This window comes from Paralichthys olivaceus, chromosome 6 (genome assembly GCF_024713975.1).
Source record: "Paralichthys olivaceus isolate ysfri-2021 chromosome 6, ASM2471397v2, whole genome shotgun sequence".
Lineage (NCBI taxonomy): Eukaryota > Metazoa > Chordata > Actinopteri > Pleuronectiformes > Paralichthyidae > Paralichthys > Paralichthys olivaceus.
This window is the reverse complement of record NC_091098.1, coordinates 11,920,610-11,944,457: the sequence shown is the minus strand read 5'-3', so window position 1 is coordinate 11,944,457 and position 23,848 is coordinate 11,920,610. Positions and strand designations below refer to the sequence as shown.

Below are 23,848 nucleotides of genomic sequence, written 5' to 3'. Positions count from 1 at the left end.
TAACTTTGATAAAAAATAACCCACTGTCAGACTGTGCGCTTCATTCCAAAGAGTCATAGTTACCATGAAAGATAGATCATTTAATAGCCAGGGTTTCCAAAATGTCACAGTGGGAGCACATATTATTTCTGCTTTAAGACAAAAGTTTCACGTAATAGTGCTCAGGAGCATGTTTCCAGTCTCTGAAGTCTTTTATTCTAAATGTTCAATCCAATGATGCAAAAGGCCTAAACTTCCTACGAGTGAAATGGTATTCAGCATCACTGTTCATAGAAAACTCAAGCCAGCTGTCTGTGTTGGTCCAGGTCATTGGGAAAAGTGAGTCTTTTACTTCAGAAGAGCTGAGATTAAAACTAACTGTTTGGGTTTATCCAGTCTGTGGTCATCTGGAATCTTTTAAATAAACTTTCGATTCCTCCGAGCTGAGGGTTGCAAACAGATGCACAATTACTAGATTGCTGCTGGTGGCTAAATCAGCAATCCACGACCCGGCATTGTCAGAGAGGGGAAAGGAGATCGGCATCTTAACCAGCTTGCTTGCCCAATCTCCCCATTTCGGTACTTTCTGATAGCAAGTCACTGTCGCGTCCAGTCGTTCCAGAAAGAGTGGTGCTAATCAGAAGACGTATTGTAAAAGCAATGGCTAAAGGTTTTAGCAAGTCACCACCACGACCTGGTAAGAAACAAAGTTTGGCAGCAGAGAAAAGTTACATTACAAACGTACAATTCTGCAGCCACTCTAATTGACCTCTGTGAGATTGTATTCAAGTGAGCATACAATCCGTGTGTAGCTACTGGAAACGATTCAAAGTGTTTGAAGTTGCCGTGCAAATATTAAACCACACATTTTTTTTACTAAGACAATACATATTTTGTCGTAAGCCACTTAAAGCTTTGTTTTTCCCTCTCTGTGTTGTAGTCCTGCTGCGCGAGGAGGTGGCTCAGCTCCAGGAGGAGGTGCACCTGCTGCGGCAGATGAAGGACATGTTGAGTAAAGACCTGGAGGAGACCCAGGGAGGATGCTCGGCCGACGTGCTCTCTGCCACCGAGCTACGCGTGCAGCTGACTCAGAAGGAGCAGGAGCTGGACCGAGCCAAGGAGGCTCTGCAAGGTGAGGAAGGAGCCGAGAAGCTTTGTGTGTTCTTTCACTCATGTCATCATTATTTTAAAATATCGGTTGTGATGCTGCAAGAGAGAGAACGCAATGAGACTATCCTGCAGAGCATCAGTGGGTCATATAGTTCCTGTCTTTTACAATGGTTTCTGAATGGTGGCAGGAATTACACAGGATTTAATAATATATAGCTTAATAATTAGTTCTGCTACAAAGTTTCTGCTCCTTCTCTTTCTCAACATTTCTTTTCTGTATTCACTTTCACTTGTCAAATAAGAAAGTCAGACATGTAAAATGTCAAGAAGAATATAACAACAGTGTCTCTTGAGCACAGTAAGAACAATCTATTTTTTGATTTGCCCTTTCTCCTTCCAAAAACAGCACAGAAACATGTCCTTGTTATTTCCCTATTAAATAAGTCAAATCTCAAATAATAATTCAGACTAATTATGTTTATATTTTATTTGTCATGGACAATGCTCATAGAAAGCATAAATAGAAAAAAAGGAAAGATGAATGATTTAATCTCTATTTATATTAAAACTAAATTACTTATGAAGTTAACACATTCAAAAAAGATAAGAAACAAACACCATATACAATACTCCAAAATAAAGCTGCTTTCAGACATGAGCTTGTGTTCTCAACAGCAATCAGCTCAAATCTGGAGCATTCAGGTGAGTGGTGGCACAACATGCAGGATGCGGGACATAACATGGTGTTTCTGCTGTGGAGATCAAGTGTTTTTGTTTACAGCACATTGACACTCTCAAAAACGTCAGACAACCCGTTCCACCTATTGTAGCCTACATGTTAACAAATGTTTTAATACATTTGATGTGAGTGGGTGTGCCCTGTTGGGGAACAAATGGAAATATTGAAAGTAAGCAAAGTGAAGTGGCAGAAAACCCAATTTCCTGTTGAACTCATTTTGTGATCATTTTGCTCTCAGCTGTCGAGTGTTTTTCTGTTGGCCACCCCGCACTCACAGAAAACCTGACGCATTTCTTTCCAGAGGGTTTCAAACCCGGGCCTTTTTTCCTTGTCACCATAATGTTAACATTAGTGTTTGTAACAGTGTGGTTAATGCTGCCCATTAGCTGCATTACAGGCCATTAGCATGTGTTCCGCTCCAGAGATGAAGTGGGATCTGGGGGTGAGAGAGGACACTGATGCATTAAATAAAATATTTCCAATGTTATGGAGAAGATTCACTGTAGCTGCTGCTGTATTGATGGCAGATGTGATTTTAAAAACAACCTAAATATTAAATTATATATATAATATATATATATATATAATATATATATATATATATATATATATATGTGTGTTTGTGTGTGTGTGTGTGTGTGTGCATATATATTAATTGGAACAATGCATTGAGAAGTACTTCGGGGTAAACATTAAAATCAATTTTAGCAGTTGACAGGTTCATAATTTTAACTTTAACAAGTGATATAGTCTCTGTAATTCTTCCAGAGAGCTCATTTAGACTTACAGCTTGACTTGCAAGCTGCCTATTAAGGCTTACATGCTGCCTTTGTTTAAAGTTTAAAATTAATGCTTTTTCTCCTGAGCAGGCTGATTAGTGATTGTTTGGTTTTTTGGCACAGAAAGTACAATTGTGGATCAAATTTCATAAAAATGTGGAATAAGTTATTGTTTTAGCTTCATTATTTGTTTTAATGTTTAAATTCAAGTAAAATATAATTTAAAAATATAAATTAGCAAATTAGCAAAAGAGAGCTCTTTGGAGATGTGAGGCTTAACATTCAAAATGGCCATAGTGATCGTTTCAGAACTGGTGATATACCAATGTGCAGGCTTCTCTCTGCTGCACGTGTCCTCACAGACACTGTACACAGGGTAAAGTACTAAAGAAGTTCAGCCAGGCAGTGCACGGTGGATTGCAGACCATCAAGCGGAGATGTCATCAGTGCGGCGGTGAATCATCCTTTTCAAAGACCTATCGGGCCATGGAATATGGCAGAACACGAAACCACCATTTTGGAATCAGACAAACACATGACACGCTGTCAGGGGATTTTATTGCACTCGACACTCGCAGAACAAAAAAAACATAACAGATTGGAGCAGAGCAGAATATAGTACAAAACATACTTATATCCACTGGTACAGTCATTTGTATGACTCAGGCCTGTTAATGAAGGCCACAGCTTACTAGCCCCAGCAGGCACTGACAGTAATCAGTGGTTAATGAAAGCTTTATAAAGGGAGACTTTGCTTGGCTTATATGCTTCAGAAACGTTAAGCAGGGTGCACCATGTCTGCAATTAAGATGGGGTATGTAGGAGGACAACAGGAAATTGGCTGTTGTCGTATTTAAGTTTGCTTCTGTTTCCCATTGCTTTTCATTATTTTGCTCTTAAAGCTGTTTTATATGAGCAGTAGAGCAGAAGTTGGTGTTCAGGTGAAGCTTTTGACCACAGAGTGACCCGTGAAAAAATTATATTTGCATTCTGTGGCAAAAGTAGCAGGATTTGTGAATTGTTAATATGTTTTGTTGTTATTTTCCACATGACTTCCTCATACTGCAGCTGGGTCCCCGCTCTTTTTTTTATTCCTCAGTTGACACACTCCATCTCTCCGAAACTATGTGGTTCACTATTTTTTAACAAAGCCATGAAGGGCCAGCAACAGTATTGGTTGGCAGTTAACTCCTATACTGTGGTGGGTAGCAGTCAGTGAATTTTGTCACAGTTGATTCTAAGCTAAAGAGATCTGTCGTCCCATTTTGTCTCTCTGTCTTATTTGTGTTGTTTTTGTAGCCGTTTCCATCAAAAGTGTTAATGTTCCAGGCTGCAGTGGCTTATATGTGGACAGTGTGTGGGTTTATTTTTAAAGGACAGCTTGCAAATGTACATGTAACTCTATGAATATTTTGACACCATTAAAGTCAAGACAGTTTTTCTGTGTATATTAACATCTTAATGGGCTGCTACGGGGGGGCAATGAAGAGAATATTAAAAAGGTAGTGAGGCAACAAGCAAATGTTTCATGAAAAGCAAACAATTAGTAATAAAAGGCATTTTAGGCAAAGACAAGGAAGCTGAAAGCTAGTGCTTATTATTCACTTTTTTGAATATTGGTGAAACACTTTTAGGGCTGTTACAGATGAACAAAATGTTGTGCTCATGGAATGCTTCACATCAGGGCCTGAAAGACGGCTGCAAAAGCCTGAAGGTTACAGTATGTTTCATGTGACCAAGAGAAAACAACATTCACGTCCAAAGACGCAAGTGTGAGTCTGCCATCAGAAAGGAGGTTTCAGATACAGTTAAACAAGCCAACAACAAAAGCATAAAGTCTGCTTCATCTGTTCTCACAGGTTGGTTTCAAAACTCAAACCTGTCAATATTAGAGTTATTATTATTAACATGTGAAGTTAATATATTTTCCCCATGGAAAATACGATTTAGTGTGTTTTGAGATGTCTTTAACAGTTTTTTTTAGGATTTTTTTCTGACTTTATGAAACATTTAATATATGTACAGTGCTTTCATTGTATCACAATGAGATTGGGAGTTTATCTGTAATTCCATTGGCTGGAGCTCCCATCTGTCACAATATCAGTCAATCTTTTTACATGCTTGCTTTCCTGATTGATTCTCATCAGTCACGACTCGACTACCAAATTAAAAACTCACTGTCAGGTACAGTTCTCGTCTTCAGGCCAAGAAAATAATTTCCTAGTCTTGCAAACATATGCCCAGTGCATGTGAATATTTCCTGAAACATTCCTCATCTTGTTACTTTTTATACAGCAAAAAACACTCATTAGCTGTTGGAGTTAGAAAAAGTTAGATTTTAAAGTGGCCTCTAAAGAAAAAAAACACATAGGCCAAATGTTCTTGAGAATATCTCATTAACTAAAGCAATTTCCATATGTTTCCAACTGATTGGAGGCGAGACGTCGACTCTATTTGATTTCCCCGAGTTTTCACAAGGCTGGCATATTGTGAACATCCAACCAAACGCTCCAACAAAGTTTCTTTCCTAATGTTCGGAGAACTGAATGAAGTGCCCCGGGGGCTTTTATTATTGAAGTGCTACCAACAATTATTGTGAAGCGGAGTAGCTTTGTGTTTTTAGTATATATTTATTTATTTTTCTGTGGTTCTGCTTTGAATAAAAAAAAAAAAGCAAAAGGCTGGAGTGATGCAGTAGCGTGAAAGAAATGCATCATTCCCTCCTTTGCTCTCTGCCGCTTGAGATAATACCTGTTTACTTTGGGGACGGTCCACAGAATCTGTGCCGCCACTCACACCTCAGTTCAGATGGTTTGCGGCAGAATTAAATGCAGATTTTCTCTGAATACAAAATGGAGGACGCAGAGACAAACAATTCTTCTCAGCCTGTTTCCTCTGTCTCATCCTCTCCCTTTGTTTGCAATGTGATGCTCACACTGTTTCAGTGTTGAAGCCTGAGCTCACTCCCACCGTGTGCCAGACATCTGCCTGTTAGCACTGTAATTGTGATCGTGCTAACAGGCACATAACTGCCCACTCACAATTGCAGGTTTTATCCCTTTCCCAAAGGACACACACTTCAACCCAGCAACTACTGCTGGCAGTGATCCCCCCCCCCCCCTCCCTTACCTTTAAATACACACATGACAGGGACACTGAGGCTACATCCATACAGCAGCATTTTGTTTTCAAACTAAAACAACCTTGGTCTGCACAAGCATTTGGCTCCTTATTAGTTTGAATCCCAACCCATTCTAACACACACATCACGGGACCACTCACACATGCATGTCCCACTGGACAAACTTCAACTGCACAACAGCTGTTAGCAAAAAAACAACAGGGTTGCGTTCTTCTCTGGTAGCCGAGGATAATGCCGGTGGTTTTCTTCCAGAAAGGGGGGTCATGTGATAGGAGCCTGACCAATCAGCAAAGGCTACATTGTTATATCCAATAAGCAAGAGTGAACGTCACCGTTTTTGTCTGCCCAAATGAGGCCAGCAGCGTTTCCAAACTTCTCCATTTTAGTGGCTGTAAAATTCTGCAGTAGTGTGGACGCCTGTTGTATCCGTAGTAGAGCTAATGCGTTTTCAGATGAAAACGTGGTAGTATGGATACAGCCTGAAACAGTCATGGTCATCTCTAAAGACTTAATGAGCAAATGAACCACAGTTGGCTGTCGCAGATGGCTTGTTGTCGACAGGTGTTAATAGGTTTACCCAACTCTGGTTTGGACTTTCTTATCAAAGTTGGGTTAAATGAAATTTCAAAGTAAAGTTGGCCACCTCTGCTATTTTTAATTAGCTGTTTCCTCTTTGGGTAATTACTATCAATCGAGGGACTTCCAGTCAATCCAGAGATCTAATGAAAGCAGCAGACAGCTACTGTGTGTGTCATCAAAACACAGTCTGCCACCTGTTTAGTGTCATTTCACACTACACTGACTAACAGCGCACCTCTGCCCTTTACCACTGCTTTTTATGTTTTTCCTCATTGCTGTATGTAGCTTCATCATAACAGTTATTGAAGGCCCCTCCATCGGTTCTAATTGAATGGTCTAGAATGAAAACACGTGTTTTGGATCATAGTGGCCATAGTGGTGATCAAGGATACTTCTGTCGTTAAAGGAGCATTGTACCTGTACCATTGTTAAAAATCTGCATCACAGTTCTACCTGTTGCTTCTTTTGTCTGTTACTGTTGTTACATTAGTTGCACACACACACACAGTTGTGTCTCCATTACTTTCGATATTACATTGACTTACATTGATCAAATCACGCCTCCAGGTAATTTTTACATATGTGGAGTCCACATTGACACTGTAGGCTTATAAATGCCATTCAAAAAGCTATGGATAAAGATTTTGTGTAGTTTTGACAATAAGATCAAATGACATAAATTAAAATGCACAGTGGATTCTGCAACACAATACTGCTGTACAGACTAGGGTATAGGTTGTGAATAGATCTATACGAAGGGTCAAATATCATTGCAGAACTTAAGGTTAAAACATTGACTGACTCTCATTAAATGTCTGCTTGATACAGTAACTTTAAAGTAACATTACCTGCTCTATAGTAAAGGACCATTAAACTCTACCAGTTCGAATATCAACTCAATACAACCCAGGAGTTAGGTTTACAGAGGACGTGAGGAGACAAGCTCACTAAGCAGCTCAGAGGCTCCTACTTCATTATTCAGATGGTAGATTTAAAATTCCAAACCGTGAACAATGGACTTCCTCCAATGAACCGTTGTCTCTTTTCTTCTCTCTCCCCAAATAATTATGTTAAGAGCAGACTAAAAGCCTGGGCCTCCTCTTTAGAACTGAAATTATATGGAGAGGTGACAGTGTGGAGTGGGCCCATTCATTAATGTAAAGATCTTTATGATCCTATTGTCTGGTGTTTAATGGACATCAAAATTGTTTGGACAGCAGTTTTTGCTTAAACATAAATAGTATAAAATGTGCACTTGATGTGGACATTTATTCCTCAGAGACGTGTCAGCACGCTCTCTTCTCGTTTGTTTTAGAGCACACTGAATATTAGGGTTATTATTTAACCAGAGATAATCATCTGTACAATCATCTTATTATGAGCAGTAGGGATTCCCCCACCCCCGACATCACCCATTGTTTTGTGAACTGCCATTTTAAAGAATAGAGTTTGACACTTTCGCAAGTGCCATCTTTGTTTTTTGGAGTGGAGGGTGAAACGGCACGCCCAACTACACCTGCACCCAGAGGATGCCTCTAGCTGTCAATCACACGATATCCATGCCCCCAATGCATACCCTGCCTTATCGTTCAGTTTACAATGGTACATATGATTGTTATTGTGGATCATGCTAGCGGATCGTGGCTGCTGATAATGGATTATGATCACAGACAAAGGCTTTCAGCTCACTGCATTAGTAGATGTTCACATTAAACTACTTAGACACAAAAGAGGTTTTGTGTAGTGGGCCAAAGAAAAACACTTATGCAGATTTTGGAGAGCGTGTCAGGAGAGGGTGCATGGTGCAGGCAGGTGTTTTTGTTGTAACACAGGGCTGGTTGGACTTTAGATGGTGCATGTTTGTTCTGCATGAGGTTTGAACTGCTCTTCTTCTACTTACATAAGCAGGGGGTAGCTTATAGTTTTTGGATCTGCATGTCAAGCACACAAAGACAACTACTGCTTCCAGTCAAAACAAGCAGGGAATAGGTTTAATCAAAATAGTTACTATTCGAAATACACAAAACATATTCATAGAAATTAAAGACTGTCGGGTAGCTTCCTCTCTATGTCATCCTCCATCTGCAGCTCCACACACATTAGCCTCGGCTCTGTATGGTTCCCAGGTGGTTCCCTCTTGTTTAATCTGGTAATAATTCTTGGAGGCTTGGACCGAGCCAGAGTAGGCTGGTCATTAATATGGCTGTCATCGGATGGAGGCATGCCAGTGCTTCGCCGTGTAAGTTTTTTATTGTAATATAACTGCAAAGAGCATGGACCATCCCTGTTCATTAAATGTGTCCATACATCGGTTTTTAATGGAAAGTAATGGTGCAAACGTGATTTTCTGCTGTGAATGGATCCTTTTACCAAGTGACAGTGAGTGCTTTCTTGTAGGAAAGTCGATGTTGCCAACGGTCACAGGTGCAGGATGTGAAGCAGCAGCAGGCTCGTCTCAAAGAAGGCTTTGATTTCACTTCCTAAGGCAGGTGCTGGGAGGTTTCCTGTTTCTCTTGGCCAATAAGGGATGTTTCTTGTTTTCATTCGCAGGACACTTTGGTCTGCATTTTCCTCCGGCTTGGGGATTCCACCATTAAAAAAGAAATGGGTGAAAGAAGGAGATATGAAACGGTGACAGAAATGAAAGGGGGGAAACGAGAGGGTGAATCTGTCCTTGTGAAGCTGCACTTCCATGCCACTCGATCAAGCACGCTCCCCAACTTGTGAATGTCACGCAATCACCAGGCTGTGATATAAGTTAATTAATGACAGGCACCTGGCTAACAGGGGTATAAAAAAAGAGATGAACGTACGGTATGGGAAAAAAGAGAAGCGTGTGATGTTAGATGAAACATCCAACAGTTAGAGTGGTTAGAGGAAATGGATGTGAAATTGGTGGAGAGACACGGTGTGACAACACAGGATGTAAATAAAACATACAGTATACTGCTAGTGTTGAGCTGTAGCCGTGGGGACGCACAGCCTTAAGCAGATGTCTGGAAAACAGCCTCACATGAAGACGGAGAGAGGATCAAGAGAAAGCAGGAGACGCAGAGGAGGGAAGAAAACGAAGATGTTGTCTTTGAGAAAATTAGAGCTTCAGTGAATAACTACACTGAACCATATTCTTTATCATGATGCGTGGGTGAATTGCCAGAGGATTAGAGAGAGTGTGTGGCAGGGAGATAGATGAAAAGAGGGAGAGGCAGCCTCTAACGAAGCCGGCAGCGGAGCGGAGATTGACAGGAGGGTTCATGATTCACTTCTTTATCAACATGCGGTCACGCGGCATTAAAACAGCAACAGCAGGTGTCTGTAATGTTTTTACTTGAGATGCTTCATATCTGAAACTGCCTAGTTACCTACTTATTATGCATGAAGGAATGTGAACAAGAAAACACACACTGCCAAGATGTGTTAGTGTGTCGATTTAGAAAGACTATATCTAATGTATTTGAACAGCCAGTGTTGGCCTATATTGTAAATTAGTTAATACAGGCTCTCAGGGTAGATTTAAAAAATACTGGGACCTGTCATCAAAAATAAAAAATGCTGTACATGAATCAGCTCATAGTATTAGCAATATAACCAATACAAGGTGTGTAGTTGTATCCCCTTGAAAATAATTTTACATTTCTGTGACTAAAATCTGAATCTGTCTGTTTGAATGTTTTGACTAAAAACAAAAACCGTCATAAATCATTTTGCTTGCTAAAGTTATTCAATAAAAATGTGGGACTGCAGGTTTATTTTTGATGTCCCTCTGCTCTGTGTAATTACATATACGTACATGATGTAAACAGCTCTGTTCAAAAAACATATTTTCAGGCATTTTTGTCTGGTAACGAAAAAACTATTGTTTTAAAGCATCCTTCTGTTTTGCCTTTGTAAATATGAGCGTTTTCACACACACCAACACAGAGACACCCACAGCCAAATGCTGCTCATCTGATGCTATAGCTTACAACCCCTCTCTCTCTTTCTATTTCTCTCTCGGCCATTCTTGCAGCCATGAAGTCTGACCGTAAGCGTCTGAAGGCGGAGAAAGCCGACCTGGTGAACCAGATGCAGCAGCTTTACGCCACACTGGAGAGCCGGGAGGAGCAGCTCCGTGACTTCATACGCAACTATGAGCAGCACAGAAAAGTATGGCCGCCATGTGTACTGACACACACACACACACACACACACACACACACGTGCATGCAAAGCTGTATTGGTTGGACGCTCATTGCACCAAAAACACAATCGACATCCAAGCAGCAGCAGCGGAGCCAAATAAAACACATTTTCTAAAGCTGGTTTTGTAAATCAGTGATGCTTCTTGTAATTAGTTTAATTCTTGCTAGATGTGTGTGCACATTGTGGATGAGGATAATTTATGGATGTGTGCACTGTACTGTACATGTACTAATCTCCTACTTAAAAATAGATTACACTCTCTGCATGTATGACCATGCTATGAAATGCTTTGCATATATACCATATTATTCATATTGACAAGTTGTGTTTGTGTGACCGTGAGGATTTTTAAGTTTTCTCTTGATATTGAGATCTAACTGTTAACCTGCTCCACTCCAAAGTAATTTTAAATCATAGCCACAAAACAAACATAGTGTGAAGGATGTTGTATATACAGCAGATTTAATAGGTTTGCAAAGGCCCTTCATCTCAGAGACATAAATATACATCTAAAAGTCATAAAAACAACAGATTTAGATTATTTAGTTCCTTCCCTGATTTTGAATTTGGTTCATCGCTATTATCTCGCAGGTTGGACTCATTCTTTTAATTATTCATTCAGTTTGCAATCATGTGTGAACCAACCCATCAGGATGTCTGTGTCCACTAGGAGAGCGAGGATGCGGTGAAGGCACTGGCAAAAGAGAAGGACCTGTTAGAGAGGGAGAAGTGGGACCTGCGGCGGCAGACCAAGGAAGCCACAGAGCATACAGGGATGCTGCGCTCGCAGCTTGACCTCAAGGAGAATCGCATCAAGGAGCTGGAAGCTGAACTGGCCATGGTGAGACAGAAACACACATGGGGCTGAACTAGACAGTACCGCTCTGAAAATCAAATGTTCTCTTTCTGCAGTATTGTTGACTTTGATATTCATTTCAACTTTGTTTCATTTATGTGTGATTTACAGTTGCCAATAAAAACACATTAAGTTAGTACATTAAGAAAGAAAGATGGACTCTAAACTGAAGTAAATCAAAGTCCAGTTATTAAAGCTCATACACATGTTTATCACAAGTGTTAAAACTACTGACAAGAACAGGGATAAGACGACATTTACGACTAATAGAAAGCACAAATTCTCTTTGATCACTGCTTCATGGGTGAACAGTACATCTGTCTGTTATTGTGCAATCTTATTTCATTTTGGGTAGCCTGCATATAATGAAACCCAGAATGCTTTTGAACATAAGGTATAGCCATCCCTCATGTCTCCAACCCCCCAGATGAGTAACTGTGTCAATCAGAGAATGGAGTTCCGGGTGTTTGAGCGTCTTGCGGACAGGGACTACTCATCTAGGGTCATGGCGGTAAGACAGGTCCCCCAAATTTGAAATTTGACCTTTCTTGACCCCCCCCACCCACTCTTTGGAAACCTCTCCTATCTGTGACCTAATTGTTGTCTTTGGAAAGCCCCTCCTCAGCTGCACGTGTTTGACTAACCCACAGCCGTCCCTGACTGACGGAGCCCCTGACCCAGTGATCCTAACACTGCTGATCCCCGTGGGCCCCTGCTGTGATTTATCAGAATAGGAGAATAAGAATGCATGCAGGGAAAAATACATCAATATTCTGACAACTAATGATTACTCCAAAGGTTTGTGATTGGGATTGTGTTCTGCGAAGCAAACACTATGATTGATAATCGTTTGACCGCTGCTAGGTAGAAATGATTGCAATGTAGCTGACTGTGCCGGGTGTTGATTTGCAGCCTGTCGACGCTTGGCATGATGATATGATTTGCAGAATAACAAGATTTGAAGCATTTGCAAAACACTGATGTGCCAAGGCTAATCAGCAAACACACACACACACACACACACACACACACACACAAACAAACAAAGCTCCTGATAGACACAAACCACACGTATACCAACACATCTCCCAAGGCTCCAGTGGCTCATTGTTGTTCCTGCTAAAACATGGTGAGTTGTGCATTGTGACAGGGCTCTGCAGAGCAAATGTATTCATTAAACTTGTGGAAAAGCTTCATTTTATCCAGTATTTCCATTATTATCCCCCACCAACCCCTAACTTCCACCCCCGAAAGGAGGAAAACATCTCCTGCAGACATTCTGTCTATTTTTTTTCTCTTTACTGCAGCAAGTGAGCTGCAGCAAGATTTCACACAACAAAAGACAAACACAATTACAGCCCATGTGAGGCATGAGACGTTCAGTAGGATTCTGGATACATAATATAACATGAACATGTGCACACAGATACAAAAAATGCATAAATAGAAACAATAACACCAACTCACTTAAATACAACCACCAAGCAAGGTTTCTCTCCAGGATTGTTGCTTGTTGTAGGTTTACCCTTGGCACCTGTGTTTGTCTACCTTCTTAAGGCCAAACAGTCACTAGCCACCCTGACCAAGGACGTGCCCAAGCGTCACTCTCTGGCCATGCCCACGGAGACTGTTGTCAATGGTAACAACCAAGAGTGGGTGATGCAGGCGGACCTCCCCCTGACTGCTGCAATCAGACAGAGTCAGCAGACCCTTTATGTCCACACCGGGCATCCCACGGACAGACAAGGTAGGCACACGTACTCGAACATCCTTTTCATTAACACTACGATTTTTACAGTCATTCACCGCCTGCATTCTCATGTCCACCGGCTTCACACACATTGACTCGTGCCATCTGCTCAATGTGTCCACATTATCGGCCACCCCTGCTGCTCTGGTCGTGACATTTCATTTGCTTTTTGGAGCAGATACAGTGAACAAACCTTTGGCTTTGCAGCTTCCATTTGTCTTTGCTGCACACAGCTGTTCCTCCACATTTCAGAATAGTGGCACTTTAGGATTGGTTGGGTTTCATTGTTATGTGCCGTTAGCGTGTGCAACTGTTTTCATAAAGTCAGAAGTGGATTTAAACATTTTGTCTGCACAATTCCTACAGCTTTTTTTCACTGGACTTTGTTAATACATTTTTTTGGCCCCTCTGAACATTGGGCACTATTGGTTCACCACCACCGATATGACTTGCACAGGTGTACACAAAAGATGTGAACCGATGCTGAACGTCCCTCGTCCATATACTGTGGTGTTGTTCAAAATTCAGGTGAAACTTTTAGTGATGAAGCAGTTTGTGTTTGATGTTTATTCAATTAAATTGTATTTATGTAGCAATAGTATCAGTGTAGCATTGTATATTATAGTAAATCATAACAAACATAACATCAAGGCACTCTACATAGTAAGTTGAAGACCTTACAATGTTATAGAGGAACCCAACAGTTCCCACAATGAGCAAACACTTGGAACTCCCCTTTAACAGGTAGCAACCTCCAACAGAACCAGACTGAGTGTGGGCGGCCATCTGCCTTGACTGGTTGGGGTGAGAGGAGAAATATGGGGGAGATAGTAGTGGTGGGTGGAAAAGAGGGGAGATACACCAGGAACAGTTGTGTCTCTCTGTCAGACTGGTTGTTCCAATGAAAATAATAAGAGTGATATCCTCAATTATGTTATTAATGAGCAGCACCAGTTAATAGTTGTAGAAATTATCATAATAATGCTAATAATCAACATCAACAACAGTAATCATTGTCGAGTATCGTGTCAGATCTGGATTTCAGCTCCAAATGGATAAATCAAGCCTGTCATTATTACTATTGAAAAAAGAATTATCATTATTATAACATTACTGCAGCTGGGAGCTTTTACTATGTTTATATAATTTCCCAATTTAGAATAAGCTCTTGAATTAATGAGTGTTATCTAACCACAGTCACTCTGAGAGGTTAATCCTGAACCTCCAAAAAAAGTCAAACTAATCATAATCACTCTAAAGAGTGAAACTGGACAACTGGCTGCACTTCCCCAGAAAAATAGAGAGGAGAGGTCCATCTGAGTCCTCTTTGAGCCGCAGGTTCAAACAGGTTGCAGACTAATTGGTGGCATCTGGCGGAACAAGTAGAGGGAAAAAAAGAAAAACACAACAAGAAAAACATGCGAGTTGTCACGAATCCTCACCAGCTACGCAGTTGGTTGAACAGTATGTTTCAGTCTCATTGGTACACACACATTGGCTCAACCTCTGTGAAGCTGTTTTCACTGTTGCTTAGCAACTGCAGATGATTGCAAGTAATTTCCGGCCTTTGGTTTGTGGATTTTTAAAACATATATTTTATTTATTTGAGGGTATTGTGGCATAATTGAGAACAACCACATCGTCCCAGTTCACTACTTTTGGTGCCCAAACACACCCCAAAGAAAACAAGCCTTTTCTCTTCTCCTCCCTGTCCCGTTTAGTGGCTGCCGTGCGGGTGAGCCCTTGCCACTCGCGTCAGCCCTCCATCATCTCCGACGCCTCAGCGGTGGAGGGGGACCGGTCATCCACACCCAGCGACATCAACTCGCCACGCCATCGGACTCACTCCCTCTGCAATGTAAGAGCTGCCCACCACTGCACCTTCCCAAGTAATCACCTCCTTTGTGGAAACTGCCAACTGTCCCACTGCGTGGCCGCTGCTGTTTCTCTCCACCGTCATTCTGGCTGAGCTCGTGTTTGCCCTGCACAGTCTGTTGTGTCCTCACTCTGCAGCTGTGACGTGGATTTATGTGAAAACCAGTTGTTGAATAAGTGCATGCCTCGCAGCATGTAAAGCATCACTTCCCTTTTGTGTTGTGATCTTTATCTCCCCTGGTCTTTATCGCCCACTCTGCACCCCTTCACCGACTGTTCTGCTCTTACATCTCTGTTTGTTGGCCCATCCCTTCATCGTCTTCTCCCCTCTGCTCTCTCTCCCTCGCACTCTCCTCTTTCAGTCCCTAGAAGATCTGGAGGAGGCGAAGCGTAAGAAGAAGAAAGAGAAGATGGGGCTGGGCTCTCTGTCGCGTGTCTTCGCCCGGGGGAAGCAACGCAAGTCCCTCGACCCTGGTTTGTTTGATGGTACTTCAACACCTGATTATTACATTGAGGAAGATGCAGACTGGTAAAGCACACATGTCCGAGCGAACTACCTGAAGAGCCGTTGTGGCAAATTATCAGAAGACAAAATTGTGTTAAAGTGTGTGTGCATGTGTGTGCAAGAGGATGGGTGTGTTTGATGTCAGCGTGTACAGATATAATAATGTGTGTGCCTGTGCAAGCTCACACGCATGCATACTTGCGTGTGCACGTGTGTGGGAGTGTGTGCATGTGTGTCCTCCATGGTCGGAGGCCATGTCAGAAGCCAGAGGCGCGTCTTGCTTGGCTGAAGTGTAAACCTTGACGAGCAAATTGCACCTGTATGTATGTACGGTTGTGTAAATAGAGTGAACAGTGTGAAACAGCGACCACATGGATGTGTTCTATTGTATCTGCCCTCCAAAGCGGCTGTGTTATTGGATCTTTTAATTGTTCTTCACATTTTGACTTTTTGTTTTCACTCAACTGGAAACTTGAAGGACTGCTGTACTTGTAAATAACAACAGTTGATGTGCACTTTGTGCGTGTAAATGTCTCCTCGTCCTGAATGCCTTTTGTTATTTTTGACATGTACTCCCCCTCCTCTCACTACCTTTTAACTTAAACTCCTCCCTGTTTACTGTCCTGCCTGGTCCATCCCCCTCCTTCCACACTGCCATGACGAGAACAGTTTCCTGTAGGCAACATGCAGACTCCTCAAATCCACCTCCAGCGCGGTTGCACGACACATCCATCAACCGCCAAGAAAACTGTGCAGAAGCACTCCTTGATGTTTTCTCAAATGAGACTTCAAAGACGTTGCTAAGCGAGGACTGAACTTTCTATGCAGAACAGTTTGTTCCGCAGCAACATGACGCCAAACAGGAAATGTAAGAAATGTGTTTTCTATCTGTCAGGATAGAAGCTACATGTGTGACATGCATGCAAGTAGTCCCAGTCCACAAATGCATGTTGAACAAAACCCTTCTAAACACTAATGTCTTTCTCTGGCTATGTTGTCAAGACGGTGACAAAACTGAAAAAAAAGAGAGGTCAGTTACTGATTTCATGGTGTTTATTCATGATTTCCTCCATTTTAAATGAAGTGATGACCCACTGCTGCTCAGATAAACCTTTAAAGAGCTTAACATCCCAAACTAAATGTGTTTTAATCTGCACCTACCAGGCTCTTCATGCAAATTTACATTTGAAACAGTAGAGGTCAACAAAGTCAACAGTCAGTGCTACGTTTTGAATGATGAAATAATTATTCCATTCATTCATTAATGGGGCTTTGTACCGTTCTCTCTCTGCAAGATCTGAAAGTCGCCTCCAGCTATCGTTTTATGAACACTTAAAAAAGCTGTTGGAAGTAGAGTTATTCTGGCAAAAGCCAATCCAAAAAAAAAATATTATCTCAAAATTAGTGATAACATCAACATGAATTATACAAACACAGTAATTATTAGACTGATTACCTCTTCTTCAAACCCCAGGAATTAGGTCATTTTACCAGAAAATCAGGGCTTCATTTTAACGACCTGATGATGGAGCAACATTGGGTGAACTGCTTTAACAATAGCAAGTGTCAGTTCAAGCCACTGCTGCAAAAAAAAAGCAATTAACTCTGTGCCAAAGGTTAATAGCATTTCTTCAAGCAAAAGAATGACTAAAGACATTGGATTATTTTCATCCTTGCATTGGATTGAGCCGGAGTCTGCACTGCCCCGCCAGGAAGTCTTTTCTCTCCCTGATATTAAACTAACACTGGGTATTTGTCAGTCTCACCTGAGACACTGTAGAGTCACAGATTACGTTGGAGCTGTATTTAACCACAATGCTTGTCAAAAGAGTGCCAGTGTAAGCAGTGAGGGGATTATCATTTAACCCTGAGCTCATCCTACACTCGGGCTCGCAGATTCCGAAGCGAATCGCTGAGGTGATTCCAAGATTAGTCGTCATGTATTAAATTATATGTATAAAAACAACAGCTCAACCAGTTCATTACACATTCAATGACATGTATAAAACTCTAGGCTACTTTTATTTTTTCATGTAAACAACCTTTATGCTCCTCTGCTGATGGGGGGGATAAACATATCAATTGAAAAATATTGTATCAGTTTATGTTTTGAGCCACGGTCTTTTTTGTCTTTTTTTTTTCCACGGATATTTTCCTTTTTGTAAATGAGATAACATTGCAGAAATGAAATTATTAATATTATTATGAAAGAGCTTTTATTTAAAGTCAAAGATGTAGGCCTCGTTGGAGGACTTCTACCATGAGGTCCTGAGATGTTTAGAAGTGGCTAGTAGCAAACTTTTAAAGGCATGGCAAAAAAATGACCCTCAAAAGAACTAAATGAGAAAAATAAGATTATTTTAAAATAAAATAAGTATCGATGAATTTCCATGTGGCTGTCCTCTCTTTCCCTGTGTTGATGTTTGTGTGTGTACGTGTTCATTTTGTTGTGGTTTGGCTCTAATCCTGATTTGTCCCGTTATGCCGGGAGGCGGTGGCTGCCATTTATAACATATATACGTAAGCTTCCCTCAACCCTGCAAGTTCCTCTGTGACAGGACCGCTTCCCGAAAGCTTCCACATGGCCTCCTTTCCTCTCTATCCCACTTTCATCTCCTCATTACGACTGGAAAGCATTAATTTCCTCTTCTGTTGTATTGAAATCAATAAGAAGAAAAATAGTGGAGGAGGGAAAGGAAGCCATGTCGGATTGTTGGAACAGAACTCATATGTGTCAGCACATGGTGTCAATAATGTTCTGCCTTGGTTTGACCCCTGACCTCTAACACTGACCCCTCTTGTCTGACCTGCACCGGACTCTCAACACAGTCAAGTGACCCATGAAGTGATCAGTAAGACCGAGCTGCACCGGCTCCAATTGCTTTAAAATGACTTGTGCTGGGTTGCAAGCTGTGTTTGCAGATGCCTTCTAACTCTCACACAACACTTCTTCAAGTTCTGTCTGATTCTGATGCAAACCATCCAAAGGCAATGGAGCGTCACAGTGAATATAATATTGAGCTCCTGCTGAACAAAGGGGACTTTATCTGAAGCACTAATATTAATTCAGTATACACTTCAGATAGTAAAACCCTTTTACCAAATATCAAAACTATTTTCATTTAACAGTTAACAGACAAGTTAAAACAACTGTGATTTTTTGTCCTATGTGTAGTGTACATATTGGTATTCTGTCATACCTTCCTTACAGTATGTATAGTCTGTGGTTCTCATAAACACACAGAATAACAATTTATATTTATAGTTTATAGTATAGTATATTTATAGGTATAGTATGGCCAGCCCCACAAGAGCACCTAACTATCACAGTGTCCAACTTCAAGTCAACAGTCAATTTTCCAGTTGTAATGTTGTGACATCTTTGTTAAAGCGTGAAAAAAAAAAGATCTTACATCTGGAGTTTATCTCAGAGTGCATTTCTGGCAGAAAGTTGATTGAGCTTGAAATGAAATCATCTAAGAAGTGCACATTCAGTCTATGCTTTGCTCTTAGGGGGGCACATAAAAGCATCCAGTTTGAAATGACTAACTGATTTTAAATCCAAAATCACAATCATTCAGTTGTGACTATCTGTCTTTTTGAGTACAAACATGATGGTACACTGAGATTGCTGAAAACGTTCCCACTGTTTTTTGCTTAAAAAACAGAAGTGAAAATTCAGGTAGAGACCATCCGTCACCCTCACATCTTTGTTTTTCCCACTGAAATAACAAGTGAAATTAAATGCATGTTTTTTAGAGTAAAGAGTCGAACAGGAAGGATTTCGGGATTCTGTGGCCGTCCTTTATGATTGAACTGTCAGGTGGATACATTTATCTGTGGCTCGTTATTTTCCAAAGGGCCCTTACGGTTTCAGATCATGTACGGTCAGCGGGTGAGCCACAGGATTCATGGCTATATGTATATGTAAGACTGCATCAAGAGCGGTTTAGTATCTGTGCTGATGGTTTTAGAGGAGTGTGGTGGCAGGATGATATTTAGGTATGTCATCAAACAGAAGGACTTGTCTTGCTGATTCTGTGAGACCATCTATTTGCTCTCCTCATCATTTAGTGCTGGATGTGTAGTTTACAGTAGTTTCTCTGTTGTCTGTGATGCTGCACAGACTGACGGCACACCTCCACACATGTATGTCATAAACAGTCAGAACAATGATGTGTTCGAAATAATAAGAACAACACGTGATGCTTTAGGTGACCCATTGCTGAGGCCTAGACTGGTGCTAGAGTGCCCCCTGCTGGTAGAGACAGAGAAATGTTTCTGACTAAAATGAATGAACTGTGGTAGATGATTTCTTGGCCTGATTCCATTACACACTGAAATGTTTAGAAAATGCATGTGACTAACACAACAGGTAAGCAAAAATAGATTATAGGAAAAAAAATTTAAGAACATTAAAATGACTCATTATTATCTAAAGCTAGATTCTACATAGTGTGAATTGCAAATGTGAGGCAGACTTTATGTGATCATAAAGCATCAAAGTATAAATTGAACAGGCCTTTAATTTCCATTGAGTTGCTGCTACGGGCTAATTTAGACAGATGATTCACGTTAGCTCGGCAGCTCAAACAGCTGCCTGTTTAATGGACTTCTTATGTGTGGAGCTGCTTATAAAAGCAACTGCAACTTCTGTTTACAGCATCTCTGGCAAATGCTTGGCTTGTTGTCGTGCAGCCAAAAGCGTAGGATGTTGTAATAAGCCTGTTTGTTTTGAAGAAATCACTTATGTCTAGTTTCCTTTCCCCCCACTGGACTAATTTTGTTAAACTGATTTTCATTTTTACTGCGCTATGTTTTATTGAACATGTTGCTCTTTCATTGCTCACTACACCCACTGCCACCTCCAACACTCACCACCTCAACTACATCATCCACATGTGTCCCCCACCCCCACCCCCTTCCCTCACCCACCAACCCAACAACCCAACCGCCCAGACTCAGATGGCCTATCCAGCCCCACTCGCCACAGCCTCTCAGACGGGTCAGAGGACCAGCTGGACCGCCTCCAGCAGGTGGAGCTGGCCAGGACCACACCCATGTCTCAGTGGAGGGCAGGCACTGTGCAGGCCTGGCTAGAGGTTGTCATGGCGATGCCCATGTACATCCGCACCTGCTCAGAAAACATCAAGAGTGGCAAGGTTGGATAAAACCAGACATTGATTTTATGTTTTTTTATATCTCTAGTTTTATACTTTAAGGGTTCAGTGTGTAGAATTTAGTGACATCTAGTGGTGAAGTGTCATGTTGCAGCTGAATACCCCTCACCTCACCCTGTAGCCTTCAGTTGTCATAACAACCCAAAAGGTGTTTAGATTGTCCAGTCTGAACTACTTTAAACAACATGGCGACCTCCGTAGAGAGGACCCGCTCCATATGCAAATATAAAGTATTTAAATATAAGAGCCCATTCTAGGGTAAAGAAAAAAACAATTCATACCATTTAGATCAAACACTAATGACACCATCACTAGGATTAATTCATAATTAATTTCTGCCAATAGATTCCTTCCACCTAAATCTTACACACTGGACCTTTAAGTTTTATTCTTCCCTTTTTTTTAAGACACTTACATCTGCTTTACCATCATTTGACAGGCTATGTCAGTTTAAGTTATTTATCATTTAATTAATCTGTATTTATATTTGGCTTCAATACTCTGCCTCAGTTATTTAAAATATTGTCAATATCTCCATGAGCACATACTCCTTTACAGTGACAGCTTTGTAGTACTTCTGGTGGCTAGACTTTCATGTCACTGCAGTGTTACTTACTTATTCTTGACTCATTTTTAGATTGATAGATAATCCATATCTATCAAATCTATTGCAAATGTGTAGTTCACCAATGTGTCACATTTCAATCTATGATCCTGGTTTTGTTCACAGGATGCTTTGGCTGTGTGGTTGTAGTTTCTATAACAGTTCAACCACTAACAACTACTTTGACATGTTGCAGGTCTTACTGGGGCTGACAGATGAGGACCTGGAGCTGGGTTTAGGTGTCAGCAGTTTAATGCATCGCAGGAAACTTCGCCTGGCCATCGAGGACTACAGAGATGCTGACAACGGTAGAGGGTGAGGAAGGGACACAGAAGACTCTTCTATAAACTATATAATACGTAGTAATGCAAGAGCACCATCTGTTGGTGATGTATAGTAAAAGTATTTACAGCATGCAGTCTGATCATTTTATTAATCTCAGAAGTTATACTATTGACTTTTATAGAATAATGAATGGGTAGACATAAAGCTGTGATTATGTCATTATCTTTACAATTGTTTTAAAAACATCCTCTAACAGATCATGTTTTACAGTTCAGTTCATCTAAAAACCTTTCTGTGTTAGTCCAGCAATAACATCTGTCCGGAGTGCATTTAGAAACAACAGCATTAAATAGATTATGGGGTGATTTCAACCCAAATTACAAATAATCAATCATATCACCAGGTTTTCTTTTATTTCTTCAAGAATAACCGACATGTTTTTTTTAAAGCCGGAGCTGCCAGTTAATCATTTTGGTATAAACTTTAGTTTTTTAAATAGTTGGATTATCAAAGTTGCTGTTTTTTATCAACTACTTTCAGTTCTGTAATTTCCAAAATGTTTTGGACACTTCATTCACCTCATTGCATTGTGATGGTAGAAGTCGTTTTGTGTGCAGATATGTGTCGGCTACAGTCATGCATGCGGGTCTGCAGTAGGCACAGCAGCTCCATACACTGGGTTCTTTTACTCTGAGGCTGTTATGAGTCATCATGACAGGCACATGGATTTCAAAATCTCCCAGAAATCCACCCAAGAGTTTCCAAGAAATTTCACTCAAACCTCATATGTCAACATCATTGAAGTTAGAGTATTATTAACATCAGTGGGATTCACCTTGTGTGTTTACTGTGGCTAAAGCACAGTCGTTTCTCACGGCTGAGTGAGAAACGACTGTGACACTGTTTGCCTGCAGGCTGTCCAAGGCTGCAGACATGGACCACCACTGGGTGGCCAAGGCCTGGTTAAGCGATGTGGGCTTGCCTCAGTACGCCCAGGCCTTTCACAATCACTTGGTGGACGGGCGCATGCTTAACTCTCTCACACGTCGGGACCTTGAACGTCACCTCAACATCACCAAGAAGTTCCACCAGGTCAGCCTGCAGCTGGGTATCGAACTGCTGCACTTACTCAACTTTGACAAGGAGGTAAGTGTGGATCCATAAGTCAGGATCACAGACAGCAGCGAATGTGGTTACAGTAAACGGAAAATACATCCTGTTTGTTACAATGGTTTCCAGGCACTGCAGGCTCGCCGGGTGCAGTGTGAGCATCAGAACGTGGATCCATTGGTGTGGACGTCTCATCGTGTCATGAAGTGGATCAGAGACATTGACTTGAAGGTGGGGACAGAGAAAGAATGCACCTGAAACACTGAACACATAAGACGCTCTGACAGACCTTACCACTATAGAAAGTTTATATTATCTTTTTTAAACTCATACCTTGAAAGAAAAACTGAAGCTGATTAAAATACAACATTTTCCATACAGTTTATTACTAAATGTATAATTACTTTGAATAAATATGTATTATAAGCTGTCATGTTGCACTGAGAGTAGTGGAGGCTCCTGTGTTTGCTCAGCTTTCCCCAGCTTCACAGTGTGATAGAAAGCCTTTGATATTGTACTTGTAAGCTGTTACTGGTTGATTACAAATCCTTTTACATTTCAGCCTCTGTGGTGATGCTGCAATATGAATATCCCCCCATCAACATTAGAAATGGAAAACATTTCCTTTATGAGGCACGACCACATTAAGGCCGTGTGGACTCACGACTCACAATCCTGTTAATATGCTCATGTCGTTTTTATAGAGAATTTATTCTGACATCAACACATCAGTTAATATGTCCTTTGAGTCAGCTCACATTTGGCATCAATTCTGAGTAACTGTTGTAATCTCCCTTTTTTCCTCCAGTCAGTATTGGCTGTTGTTTTTTCATCCGAGAATTTAGTTCACTCACTGCTCCTCTCTCCATCCACCTGTGCAGGAGTTTGCAGAAAGTCTCCTTAACAGTGGAGTTCATGGAGCTGTCATGGTGCTTGACCCCACATTCAACACTGACGCCATGGCAACAGCACTGGGGATTCCCAATAGCAAGCACATGGTTCGTCGACACCTCGTCGAGGAGATGAAAGCCCTGATTGGCTCTGCCAGGTGAGAGACGTCCACTTAAACACACCACAACAGATTCCACTATAGTTCTTCTCACTGAAGCGTTAATGTGCAGGTAGTCACCATTAAGGACCCTCTATGATAACATGTGCTTTTATTTTATTTAT

At 41.1% G+C, this 23,848-nt stretch overlaps 1 protein-coding gene across 13 annotated transcripts in view; it reads left to right on the top strand.

Annotated features, from left to right (window-relative positions):
- kazna (kazrin, periplakin interacting protein a) overlaps positions 1-23,848 on the top strand; it is a 166,151-nt gene that overhangs the window by 140,876 nt on the left and 1,427 nt on the right. For 5 of the 13 annotated variants that reach the window (XR_011243122.1, XM_020088886.2, XM_069525924.1 and 2 more), the window contains 12 exons: positions 920-1,111; positions 10,338-10,474; positions 11,181-11,351; positions 11,794-11,877; positions 12,924-13,113; positions 14,838-14,974; positions 15,354-15,477; positions 20,456-20,658; positions 21,477-21,595; positions 22,480-22,711; positions 22,805-22,906; positions 23,557-23,723. Coding sequence is in view for 12 of the 13 variants with exons in the window: in XM_020088886.2 (XP_019944445.1) it covers positions 920-1,111; positions 10,338-10,474; positions 11,181-11,351; positions 11,794-11,877; positions 12,924-13,113; positions 14,838-14,974; positions 15,354-15,477; positions 20,456-20,658; positions 21,477-21,595; positions 22,480-22,711; positions 22,805-22,906; positions 23,557-23,723 (1,858 nt within the window). In the remaining variant the exon portion in view is untranslated. Of the gene's footprint in view, positions 1-919; positions 1,112-10,337; positions 10,475-11,180; positions 11,352-11,793; positions 11,878-12,923; positions 13,114-14,837; positions 14,975-15,353; positions 17,882-20,455; positions 20,659-21,476; positions 21,596-22,479; positions 22,712-22,804; positions 22,907-23,556; positions 23,724-23,848 lie in introns of those variants that run through there. The other 8 variants (XM_020088887.2, XM_069525926.1, XM_020088895.2 and 5 more) reach the window with 6 other exon arrangements.